The sequence below is a fragment of the Cervus elaphus genome, chromosome 24, assembly GCF_910594005.1.
Source record: "Cervus elaphus chromosome 24, mCerEla1.1, whole genome shotgun sequence".
In the NCBI taxonomy this organism is placed as follows: domain Eukaryota; kingdom Metazoa; phylum Chordata; class Mammalia; order Artiodactyla; family Cervidae; genus Cervus; species Cervus elaphus.
This window is the reverse complement of record NC_057838.1, coordinates 55482249-55495637: the sequence shown is the minus strand read 5'-3', so window position 1 is coordinate 55495637 and position 13389 is coordinate 55482249. Positions and strand designations below refer to the sequence as shown.

Here is a 13389-nt window from a genome sequence, read left to right as displayed (position 1 = left end):
TAATACGAAGAACTCAGTTCACCAACTACTGCAATAGTTCACAGTATTTTTTGGATTAAAGAAAGGGTATACTCAGTAAAGGAAGAACTGAGTATGGCAGCAGAACGCAAAGGGACTCTGGATTCTGGAAGAAAACTTGTGCTACATAAATTTCCATGACACAACTCCAGTAAACAAAGTCTGTGTAAGAACCAATAATTTAAAGGGCTAAATTGACTATGCTACCATTTAATAAAAGCACTGCTTGAAAACCCAAAAGTACAGTGGACAACACATCTGCAAAATTTGTTTCAGATTTAGAAACGAACAGAGATAAATCTGTTGTTTTTCGATTGCATCCAAGTACTGCATTTCAGACTGTTATTGTTAACTATGATGGCTACTCCATTTCTTCTAAGGGATTCTTGCCCACAGTAGTAGATATAATGGTCATCTGAGTCAAATTCACCCATTCCAGTCCATTTTAGTTCGCTCTGTGGCACAATGGATAGTGCATTGGAATTCTTGCCGGGGTGTGGTTATTCAAATGATGTGGTTTCGAGTCCCACCAGAGTCGAATTTTGACGTCTCCTCCTTCACTTCTATACAAAGGGGAAAAACAAGCTCCAATTCCATTTTCATGACTTAACCAAGAATACTTGCTGAAAGAGGACTCTATGGTGTGTTTCTGGATGGTTACACAACCTGGGGACGCTGGAGGCACCTTGGCAGTGGCGGCTCACGCTCTAGCCCGGGGCTAGTGCGCACGCTTTGTAAAGCCTTGGGGGAGGGCAGCCGACCCCGCCCCCCGCCCCCCGCCTTTCCTACCTGGGCCCCCTCTCCCGTTACTGCCCCCACGCAGCCAACTCGCCTGGCGGCCGCGGCCTCCCTCGGTGAGGGCTGTGGGTCTCTCCCCACCCTCGCGGCCAGCTCGGAGCCCTGCGGGCGGGCGGGCCCTGGGCCGCTCCCCTGCCTCTCCAGCCGTCGCCCCACTTGTGTCAGCAACCCCTCGCCACCCGCTCCGGACCTGGTTGCCCCGGGTGCTCGTCTGTTTCAGATTTAAAACCTTAAAATGTTTTATGTATCATATCCCTTTAACATTTTGCCCAAACTCTTGGTTTGTCAGAACAGAAAACTGGGAGATATGAGTAACAGCTTCATGTTTTGTGGTTGCTGAGAAAAAACATAATTAGATTTATTTAACTTCTCATCCACTGCAAATGCCAAGGGTTTTTTTTCTTTTAACCCCCAACTGGCTTAGTGGCCTAAAGGCTCTAGTTCCCTGAAGGGACTCAATGTTCCCGGAGACGCACGAAGCACAGGGAATCTAAACCCAGAAACTACTCAGGCAGACAGAAGCGCCAGCAATAACATCTGTAGCGTCAAACCAAACACTTTTCAATCCTGCAGAAAAGGAAGCACCTGTGAATTCTGTACTGATGCCTCTATTTATTACACCTTACTGCTTCCTCCTCCCTCAGAAAACATTATTAACCCAGTCTGTGGATTTATATTACCAGATTCTACTACTGACATTTTGGCTTTCCAGATAATGTTACAGGAATGAAAACAAAGAGTATTAAAAATATAAAATATTAAGCTCAGAATCTTAAATTGTCAAGCTTCTGAAAAATAACATACCCTGAGTGAGATTCAGCAAAGACAACAGACTCAAATACATAAGGACTGCAGATTGGAATCATCAGATAAAATATATAAAATAACATGTATGAAAGAAAACATGTTCACACAGAAACTGGCATACACATTTCACAGCAACAATATTCTTAATAGCTAAAGAGTGGAAACAACTGATGAATGGACAAACAGAATGTGGCATTATCCACAGAGTGAAATAAAGGAAACGAAGTATTGATACATATTATAATGAGGATGAATCCTAAGAGTATTATGCTAAGTGAAAGAAGGCACTAAGGCCACGTATTACTCGATCACATTTATATAAAATGTCCACAATATAAAAACCATAAAGACGGAAGTAGATTACTAGTTGCCAGAGACTGGTTGTGGAGGGAGAGGGTGGGAGAGGGAAAAATATGGAGTGAATGCTTAGTAAATAGGAAGTTTCTTTTGGGGGTGATGAAAATATTCTGAAGTAAGATAGTGGCAATGGTTGCATAACATTGCAAATTTATTAAAAATCACTTAATTGTATATTTTAAAATGGTGAGTCAATTAAGAAACATAACCAAGGGAACATCAGAATATAATCTCTACCTCCTAGAAGAGTCTCTGGCACATAATAAATCTTTCTGAAAGAATTAACAAGAATCTGTTTAAAAAAGAAAAAAGAAAAAGGTAGACCTCAAAAAGAACCTAAGATAGCTTTTAGAAATTAAAAATAAATTCTGTGAAATTAGAAACTCAATGAATTGATTAAACAGCAAATAAGACACAGCTAAAGAAAGAATTTGCAATTTAGAATATACCTATGATGAAATGACTAAAAATGTAGTACAAATAAGGCAAAAAACACAAGACAGACTGACAGGGAGAACAGAATGATGCTTCAGAGTCCTAAGAAGTCAATCAAAAGAGAAAGAAGAAGAAGTATAATCCGAGAGATAATGACTAAAACATTCTTAGTTATTAGAAATAAAGATATAAATCTATAAACATGAAAAAATATACACCAAGTTGGATAAATAAGAAATCTACACCTAGATATATTTAATGTAACTGTAGAACATCAAAGACAAAGAAAGAATTTAAAAAGCAACCAGAAAAAAACAATGACCTACAAAGAAACCATCATCAGACTACAACTGGATCTCTCAACAAAAATAGAAGCCAGAAGACCTTGTAGCATATACAGTCAAAGTGCTAAGGGAAAACAGCTGTCAACCTGAATTGTGTCCCTAGGATTTAACAATTAAATAATACACATTTTTCTCAAATCCAGACTGGACACATACAAAACTGAACAGAGTTTTATAAAGTCAAATCTCAAAAAAATTTCAAATAATTACATATCTTGATTTCAATGCAATTCAAAGAAAAAAATGTATTCACATACATTTGAAAATTTAAAAATATACCTCTACATCACGTCACAAACTGGAAGTCATAATGGAAACTTTAAAAAACAGTTAGAACTGAAAAACAATGAAAACACTACATATTAAAACATGTGGAAAGCAACTAAAAAAGTACCTGGAACTCAAAGTTCATTGACCATTTTATCTTATGTAAGAAGTCAGTAAAAACTAAATACCAGCACCCCTCCCAAGTAGACTAAAACTAATAGTTGAAATTAAGAGACCACGAAAACAAAAGTACAACGGAGGATCAAAACCAAAATTTGGTTCTTCAGATGAATAAAGGCAACAAACCTTTGGTGAAAAGTACTAGTAAGAGACAGCATAATAAAACACTATTTCTAAAAATGCTCACAGTAGCTATTAAAAACACTATAAAAATAATCCTCACTTGGTACATTTTCTAAAAATAGAAATCAACCATTTCCTGAAAATAAATAAAACCATAATATACCCAACAAGCTTATTCTAAGATTTTTTTTTAAAAAGTAAACTGATTTTTAAATTTTGGGGGCAAGAAAAAAAAAAGCTCAATCTCAAATAGCAAAACACTCCGAAAGCAATGAAAAAAGTGGGCAATTTGCCCTACCTGATAATGAAGACTTCTTAGTGGAGAGAGAATGGACTATTTAGTAAATGGTTCAGGAACAACTTGTTAGATTCATATTGGGGGAAAAAATGAGACTGGAATCCTTTTGTGTGTTGTATCACACAAAAGTTAAAAAAAAATACATATGCATAGATTTTTTTTAAAGTTATGTGTCAGATGCATATCAGAATTATCTTGGAATTCTTTGAAAAACACAGATGCCCAGGTATTGCTTTTTTTCCTCCAGATGTTTCTAATGAGCAGTTATGTTTAAAAACACCTGGACTATATGATTATCTTTTACTTTTTACCTAGTTTCACTTTTTCTATTTCATATTCAGTGTTCCCATTTCATTTAGTTTATGTTTTCCAATTCCCCCCTCTTTTCTTGATGTTCTTTCTCAAGCCTTTATCAAGTGTAGTAGAAAAACTTCTGTATACAAGTTTATAAAATATTCAAGAAAATTTAAGAATTTTTGCCTAACAAAAAATTTATGACATTTTGATTCTACTTGTTTGACTTAGTATGAATAGAATGCTAGATTTCTAACAAAAAAACAGATATGCAACAAGCAACAAAGGTTTAATGTATAGCACAGGGAACAATAGTCAGTATCTTATAAAAACCTATAATGGAAAATAATTTCAAAAATAATATATGTGTATATGTATAACTGAATCACCTTGCTGTGCTCCTGGAACACCGTAAGTCAACTATACTTCAATAAAATACATATATATTAAGGAAAAAAGCTAAGTGCCAAAAGAAAAAATCATAACACATTCAAAAAAATATAGGATACTATCTATAAGATCTAGAAGCAAGGGAAGATTTCTTAAACAAGTCACTAACAGTACTTAACATTTAGACAGACAAATTCAATTACATCACAGTTATGAATCTCCGAAAAACACTGTGAATAAAGCGGAAAGGCAAGTGTAAACCATGAAACAGATCACAGCACACAGCCGAGCATCAGTTCCCAGAATAAACATGCAGCTCCTCAAACTAATACGAAGACACAAGCCACTCTGTGTTGGAATATCATCTGCAAAAGTACTGAATCACTATGCTATATAACTGAAACTAGCACAATACTGTAAATAAACCATACTAAAAACCACAAGACATTGAAAAGGAAAAATTGGCAACAGAACATTAAAAGACATTTAAAGTCTGACTATATCAAGTAATTATGATGATGTGAGTTAACGGGAACTTGGTACTGAGGGTATAAACTGGTACAACCACTTAAAATGATTTTGTAAAGCCAGTCATATGTTATGATTCAGTAATTCTACTTCTAAATAATAAATCTAATATACTAAATGTATACCTGAGAAAAAATTACCCTGAATATGTACACCAAGAGACTCAAAAATTCATATCAGAGACAATATTCAAATTTAGGAACATTTCTATCATATTTTTTCTTGTACTAAAGTCAACTTTAAGAATTTGACTTCACTGTGTTGTACACCTGAAACTAACACATTATAAATCAAGTATACTCCAATAACATTAAAAAAAAAAAAAGAGTCAAAAAATAAATGAATAAAGAGTTAATTTCACTGACCATCAACTGAGAGTCTAGTATTTTACTTATCTTATAAATATCCCTGTGGGAAAATACAACTTTCCTGAATTCTGTGTCCCTGCAAAAAGCCCTAGCCTTCTGACATGCAGAAATGTATATAGTGTTTGTTTTCATTTCCCCCAGAAATATTACACTCTTCACACATTTTAAGAATTACATCTATAGACAATTTCCTAGTTTACTGCTCTGATCCAAAAGGATACATTTCTCCTATCTCCCCTAAAAGTGCTAAGTGAGCACACAAAAGTTTACAGTACAGATTAGGTTCCTAGGTTAAGTTCCACGGTGCCTGGAAGACTGAAGAGTTATCTCCCTAGGTATTTAGGTCCAAGAGGGCTAACTGGCTCCAGAAAAGACTATTCACCAAAGGTTGGAGTTAACATTGATTACATTTTCAAGGATATCTTTTCAGGAGAGAAGGGAAATGGTTGCCTCCTTCCCTTTATGTAGGAAAAATCATCTCACCCGTTGCCTATGGACTGTCCAACTACTTGCATAGACTAACCGACCTGAGTCTGGATACACTACCCTAAGGGTACAAAATAGAGCAAAGGAGAGCCAACACATGTATTACCTACTGTGAGAAGGTAATTCTCTGATCCAGAATATCTCCTGTATGTATTCAGGATAAAATTATTTAGAATCCAAGAGTCCCCAGTGTACCTCCCATTATTACGACAACTATGAAGGACGTAGCTATAAATAGAATAATTCCCAATGGGGCTTGCAGGAAAGGGGGGAGCTATACAAAATGTCAGTTCATTAGATTCACGTGGTGTATCCTTATGGAATACCTGTGCCCTCTAAGACACAGGATCTTACTTTACTTCTTGATTCTGACCCAGTCCTCCAAAAACCTAACTTTATACTTGCTCAGGTGAAGAACAAAATGCTAGTATCCTTCCTATCCTGATTTTCACTATTAGGCACTAAACAGACATTGTATTTTTGTGATAAACTCCTCACTGTCCAGATTCACAATATGCATTCTATGAAATTTAAGAACTGAACAGATTTGGATAACTCAATATTCCATTATATCCAAACCTACAACCTAAACTTTCACTTAATCAACTCAGGAACTGAATAGATTTTGATCATGAGGAATACTTGTATCACAGATGAGCTTGGCGGGGTTGGGGGAGGTGGGGGAGGGGGTAAGAAACACAAAGATAAATGTAAATGGATGTCCACATATATGTAAACGTGCATATGCGTGTGTTCAAAGATGCCTAACCTACAGCTTTATAGCTGATCTCAAAGTTATTGCTAATAAGTGTACAAACTCTGCCTATAAATTCTGTATATAATTTGACTCTCCCACCTATAAACGATGGATTGATTAAGCAAATGTATAACCATACAATGAAATTCTATGTAGTCATCTATCAAGTCACAAGTTCTAAAAAAAAAAAAAAATCACTGCTACAACTCTCCATTTGACTACTGGGAAAGTGAGGCTCAAAAAATGAGGAGTAAAAAGACAACTGCTGAAAACTTTGTATTAAACAGCATACTTGTGCAAAAAAAACTCTATTCCTCGCTATTGGAATGTCCCTTAAACATTTGAACACAAGCTCACCTACCTCATGTTAACAGAAATCATGGAATAGCCACTCTTTCCTGCAATCATCTCCTCGCCTTCAACTAACCTATACATAATAGCATCACATAACCATTTTCGATTCATTCCTGAATCCATCACAGTCTGATGCCTGAACTAGTAATCCCTTCACCGAAACTCAATATACTCAATATGCACTAAATTAGATACTACCTAGTAAATATCCCTTAAATCGATCTCTTCATTATCCTTTTTCATCACACCTACCATTACTCTAAATGGTAGTTTCCTACCTCATCTCCCCTCTCAATTCATTCTCTACAGAGAAACCAAAGTAAAATTTCAAAACACAGCTCTAATCACATTACACACATAATCAAAACCTCATCCCATTCTTTAAAATCTATTTCTATCAAGTCCAAACGTACAAACATTTGAGCACAACACAGCCCCCTACACACTTTTCTAGCCCTATTTTCTACCACTTTACCCTCTACTATTTTTATACTTTCAACCTCATCAAGGGCCTTGTTCTTTCTGAATCTTCAAACATGGCACAGTCTCTACTGGAACAAACGAGTAACTCCATTCACCACATAATCCAGGAAAACAGTCTCCTGTCTCATTCTTTACCAAACTATATACCCTGCATAAAAATGGGATAATAAGTACTTGCTGAATATCACAGTCACAAAACACAATCAAGATACTTCATGGAAAAGACTAGTCTATAGAGGATCTAGTGTCATGGCTAAAATAGAAAAGCACCAAAAGACCATAACACTTTTAACCAAATGGCAACAACAGAGACTTCGTGGTATTTTCAGAAGCAAAAATGAAATAAACTGAAATGTTACCATAATCACTTATTAATATGCACGTTTCTTAGGAAGAAGAAGGAACATCTGGAAACCTTTAACTCACAAGTTTCTCCTTCTCTAGTTTCTGCAGCAAACTCTCCATGTTACTTCCAATCCTTGTCTTTTCTACAACTTCATAAAGGCTGCAATACATTCCATTCTTCAAAACTGACATAAGAAAAAATACAGTTAGTATTCAAATCAAGTCTGCTTCTTACATATTGTAATAAAATTAAATTGCTCTACCTTCATTTGGACCAAAGTAAGTTTCCTTATAAAATAGCGCTGGAGGGATTTTCTGTTTCAGTTGATCCATACTCATAACTGTTTCAACATCTAACTTCTCAGGACTGAAAGAAAATTGAAAAGGCTTATTTGCCTTATCTGTATTTTTAACTCTAGTAATGTTCTCTCTCAATCACTCTCTCTCTCTCAGACACATGTATCTGGATGGAATACAGATGAGCGTATTTATTAATATCATACTTGATATTTGATATGTGAAGTTCACATGTATATACGGGTAGCTAAATAGCCCAGCAATATTACCAACCTTCTTTCTTTAAGCCAGAAGCTAACACCAATTTTGCCAGCCACAAAGGATAAAAAGTTGTCATTTTATTAAAGGCAATTCATGTATGAACAGTTAAATTGCTCTTCTACCATTTATGAGGGCCCATAACATTTACTGTGGTGTAGCAAAAGATCATTTTAAATCTTTCTATTCCGACTTATGTTGCAAAGGACTGAAAACAGCCTATAAATTTTAACTAAACTGACCACATCAAAATGTTTTCAACAAAGAAGTGTTAACTTTTAAGTCTATCATGTTCAAATTGCTAAATAAAAAATGTATCTACATATGACAAAACTTCGAAAAATCACTTTTAATATTTAAATCACTAAGAAAAAGTTTCATGCCATGAATGTAACTATGTAAATATAACTGTAAATATAAATAATTTACATTTAAATTTAAATGTACATTTAAATGTAAATATAACTATTTAGCCTATCTGCAAATCAAGACAGAAAAGCAGAGAGCTTTTTTTAACCCAAGTTTCCAGGTTATCAAATCAATCCTTTTTTAAAAAACAAATCAGTATTAACATTTAAGTTCTTATGGATCAAAGTAAAAGTTAAATGTAAGAAAAACAGAAACAAAATTTAAACATAAGAACTGAATAATTAGCAACTAATTGCTACTTTCTTACAATACAACATACTTACAGCTTGATAGGCAAAAAAGCACGAGTGGCTGACCTCAGAGAAATATAACACAAAAGCTTTCCTTTATTTAAAAGCTGTCCTTTCCACAACGTGTAGTTAAATTTATCTAAATAAAAAGAAAAATGACACAACTCAGACTCTCAGCAGCCCAGAAGCAAATACATGTTTACTAGATAAAAGGGGAAAAATATCCAGAAACAGTTTTAGTAGAACAATTACCAAAAAAAAAAAAGTCTTGACATTTCTATTTACAGAGAATTCAAATAATCAGATTTTTGTTTTGGGTATCTCTTCTCGTACAAAATTATTCCAGATGAAAGAGATAACAAATTTATTTGCCTACATATCCTCCTATCAGAATGCTGAGGAGCAAAGACAATACAGTACTGCCCTCCACTTCCCCCCAAAGGAGAAATCCAGTCAACTACAGGAACTCCACACAATGTTACATAGGTTTCACTTGCCTTCTTTTCATTGTGGAGAAACTTGCAGATAGAAAATGTCAATATTGCTTTTAATCTTCTCTCTTTAACTCTAAATCTCTGATGAAATTAATACTTGTCTGAGTTGTGAAGCTTGTTTTATTTTTTTTACCTTTATCAATCAAAGTGCTACAATTCTTTGGACTATTCACAGTACCAGCAGATTCTCAAAGGAGACCTTATGTTTGGATAACCAAGCGTCAATGCTACATCATAACACGGCCTCCAGTTTTTTCATACTTTGCAGAGTCTCATTCATTATAAAAATAAAGAAAGCACTTATTTCTTTACTCAACATAATTCTTCTGATTTATAAAACTAAAGGAAAGAAATACAAGAATCTTACCTGTGTTTCTATCTGCATTAAAGCTGTTAGATCTACAAATAAATTTTTTAAAAAAAAAGAGAAATATTACTGATTGCTAACAACATTAAAGTTAACATTCAGGACCTTGATAGAAGTGCTATTTTCAATGGCATACTGTACAAAAAAATTAAATCCTTCCAAGCATGAAGAACAAATTACTTATTATAACATTTAATAAACCCAAGTCTACGTGGAAAAATCAGAATTACTTACTTGCCTCAAAAATTTCCCCAAAAATACCCATCAGGAGAGAATCTAGTCCTTTAAAGTCTCTGTCAATTACTTGATTATGGTGATGAGATTTGAAGAAATAGCCTCAATCATATTTAAACATGTTCATTGTTCAATAAATATTTACTAAGCTTCTATTATTTATTAGGCATAGTTCTGGATAACAGAATTATAGGGAGGACAAAACCCTTGCCTTCACAGAGCTTACAATCTCATAAGGAAGACAGAAAACAGTCAAAAAGTAAATGTACAGTTTGCCAGAGGATGATCATTTTGTGCTCTGCAACAAAAAAAGCCACTACAACAAGCCCATGTACCTCAACTAAAGAGCTGCTTGCAGCAACTATTGTATAGCAACAAGACCCAGAGCAGCCAAAAAAAAAAAAAATGCATCTGAGGGAATTCCTGGCAGTCCAGTGGTTAGGACTCTGAACTTTCACTGCCAAGGGCCAGGGTTTGATCCCTAGTCGGGGAACTAAGATCCCTCATGCCGTGTGGCAGCCAAAAACAAAACAAAAAACAGCATTGATACCAACTACACAAATTTTCAGTATCAGGAAAAAAGGTTAATCAATGAGGTTTTAGGAAATTTTAGTTTTTATTTCCAGACATCTGTCTTTCTAATTTAATTCTTAAAAGTCATCATGAACAATCCTGTATTTAATGAATTTCAAGAGAAGCAAAAACAAAAAAATGTAAAGTGCTCCTCCTAACTCAGCAGTGCAGGATACGTGACAACAGATTCTAAATGACATGTAAGATTCACAAGTCTTACCTTGATGAAGGTATGAACTTCTGAGTTTGTATATCGTCTTTATAAGCAAAAGACACAACTGCGTATGGACACACGTGTCTTGGTCTTCGCCTTGGCTCATCAAAGACATACTCATAAAAATAATACTAAAAATAAGAAAACGCAAAGTTACCTCTCTTAAGAAGGCAAGAATTACAGAGTGGAATGTTATATTTATCTGCCTGATACCTGAGAAACACAATATAATTGAAGTACCTCTAATGAAAAGTTATCTTTAAGCACTGCCTGTCAATTTATTTAAAATAATTTGTACTTTATATTAATTTCATAATATAAAAATATTGTGCTTATATACACACACACACGCATTGTATGTATATATGTATCTCAAATGACAGGATACTAAAAAAGTTCTTCTGAAGAGCTGCTTCAGCTCCTCAGCTTCTGAAGAGCTGACCACTGGGAATGTGCAACAAATCCCCTCAAAAAAAGTTAACAAATGGAGCCTAACTTCCATGTCAGCTCACAAAAGCCACTGATGTGGAAATAAAATAGTAAAAACACAATCTCAAGCAAACTACTACTATGCTCATTATTTGAAAGGAAAAACAAATTCTTGACTCCAACTGCAGACTAGGCAATATAGGGAAGGTGGCAGAGATTACAAACATCGGTGACAATACTACTACTGCCAGAAGGCAATGAAATGAGTTAGTCCAGATGATTTTGGTGAATATAATTTTTGCTAAAAGGTCTTACCCACAGAGATTCTTCAAAAACAAAGGAGAAAGTATAAATTTTTTTTTAATGTAAATAAAGTAAAACATCAAAGAAAGGGAGAAAAAAAAAAAGAGAACATTTCCAGGAGGTGAGCACCACCATTTCTATACACAATCCCTTTAGATATACACATTAAAAAAAATAGTAACATTCCTTTATAGTCAAACACCATATAAAACCATGACTGATATCAAATATTATACTTTTTAGGTATGTGTAGTTTACTATAAATCAATTATACCTGAATAAAGCTAAAAAATGAACTGCTTTAATTTTAGAAAAATACTAATAAAAATAGAATCTATCAAATCAGTAACACAAAGTATAAGAATTAAGGTAATTCAGGGGGCTTTAACTTTGCCTTGAAGGTTGAGTAATATTTTATCAGACAGGAATTTTCAGGCCATGAGAAACCAAGGCTTTAAGATGAAATGAGATCACAGAGGGCAGGAATCATACAAAAAAACAGGCTGGAGGTCAATCTACAAGCAGGGAGAACTAGTAAGGCTAAGGAATCTGAATATCACCCTGAGGAGGACCACTGTATGTTTCTGAGCTGTCTGGCAAACACTGAACAAACAGCAGGGCGAATCACTGGACGATGGCAGTGCTAAGTCTACACTAGTGTGGTGGCAGAGGGAACTGAAAGGGAGATATTTTAAAGTATTTAGTGACAAACTGATATGAGGTCATAACACTAAAGTGGATCCAGGCACCTACCTGAGTAAGCTCATAGGCTCTATAAGCCAGAAGTGATGTAATTCTATTAACATTCTTCGACACATGACATTCATGCTTTGGTGTTGGGTCCGAAGCACTTTTACTTAATACAGATTCTGAACTTTTTACACCCATGGGGTCATACACACTCTTTATTTTACCCTAAAACAGAGAAAACCTTTCACGTCCATCAAAACCTTATTATTGACTGTATGACATTAATATGATAGTATACCTCTGAATACAGATCATTTATAACAGTTTTTTTTCTTTAATACTTGGTAATAAAGTAATAGCCAAAACATTTTAACAATATTGAAGCAGTAAGAAAAAGTTACCCTGCCCTAGAAAAAAAGTTTTGAATTTGTTTAATACAAGGAAATAAAAACTTTCTTCACAACACTCTTCACTTGCTTAAGTGACATTATCAACATATTTCCCTCTTTCATTCTTTTCGTTGGAAAGGAAAGCTAACTTTAAGGTTCAGTAAATTCAGATTAAAGATGGCAAATCTCTCTAAAAAAGTATCTTATATACCAAACACAAGCAACTACTGGCTTTTAATCAAACTCCTAATACAAATCAAATGTTATCTTTGATATATTAATTATTAAAGTCAAAATTACCTTCATTATTTTAAAAATAACCACATCACCCACTGCCCCAGCTTCCAAAGGATTAGCTTGTAGTAAATCAGCATACCTAGAAAGATAGACACCTAGTAAAGAGACAAATGAAAGAATTATTAATAAAGACACAAATATAAAAAGTCCAAATCTAAACCTAAGTATTATAATTATATAATATTCTGAGATAAAATTATAAGAGATATTATAAGATTATAATAAGAGATAAAGAGATAGTTACAAGAGATAAAAGGTATCACACTTTTAAAAAAAAATGTAATGACGGTAAAGATAGATGATATTGAACCAAAGCAAAAATAAAACCAGAAAAATAACATGAAACTAATCAAGTTTCTCAGTATCACTAGGACTAGACTAAGACATTAAAAGAAAAAAAAGATAACCCTTGTTCAATTCCAAGTATGCAAAATCAGAAACAAAGAATAAAACTGGTTTTACACTGCAGAACCTGAAACTAGTCTCTCTTTCTGGGAACATGACAAGCATGCATGAATTGAATTTTCAGGATTTGCAGCAAAACTAGGTAATA

At 34.4% G+C, this 13389-nt stretch overlaps 1 protein-coding gene across 4 annotated transcripts in view; it reads right to left on the bottom strand.

Annotated features, from left to right (window-relative positions):
• The window catches only part of TASOR (transcription activation suppressor), a 48408-nt gene that overhangs the window by 23666 nt on the left and 11353 nt on the right, over positions 1-13389 (bottom strand). For all 4 annotated transcript variants that reach the window (XM_043887027.1, XM_043887025.1, XM_043887028.1 and 1 more), the window contains exons 5-11: positions 12840-12931; positions 12214-12375; positions 10735-10859; positions 9708-9739; positions 8880-8985; positions 7896-7999; positions 7714-7817 (exon numbers count right to left, since the gene is read on the bottom strand). In XM_043887027.1, coding sequence (XP_043742962.1) covers positions 7714-7817; positions 7896-7999; positions 8880-8985; positions 9708-9739; positions 10735-10859; positions 12214-12375; positions 12840-12931 — 725 coding nt within the window. The remainder of the gene's footprint in view (positions 1-7713; positions 7818-7895; positions 8000-8879; positions 8986-9707; positions 9740-10734; positions 10860-12213; positions 12376-12839; positions 12932-13389) is intronic.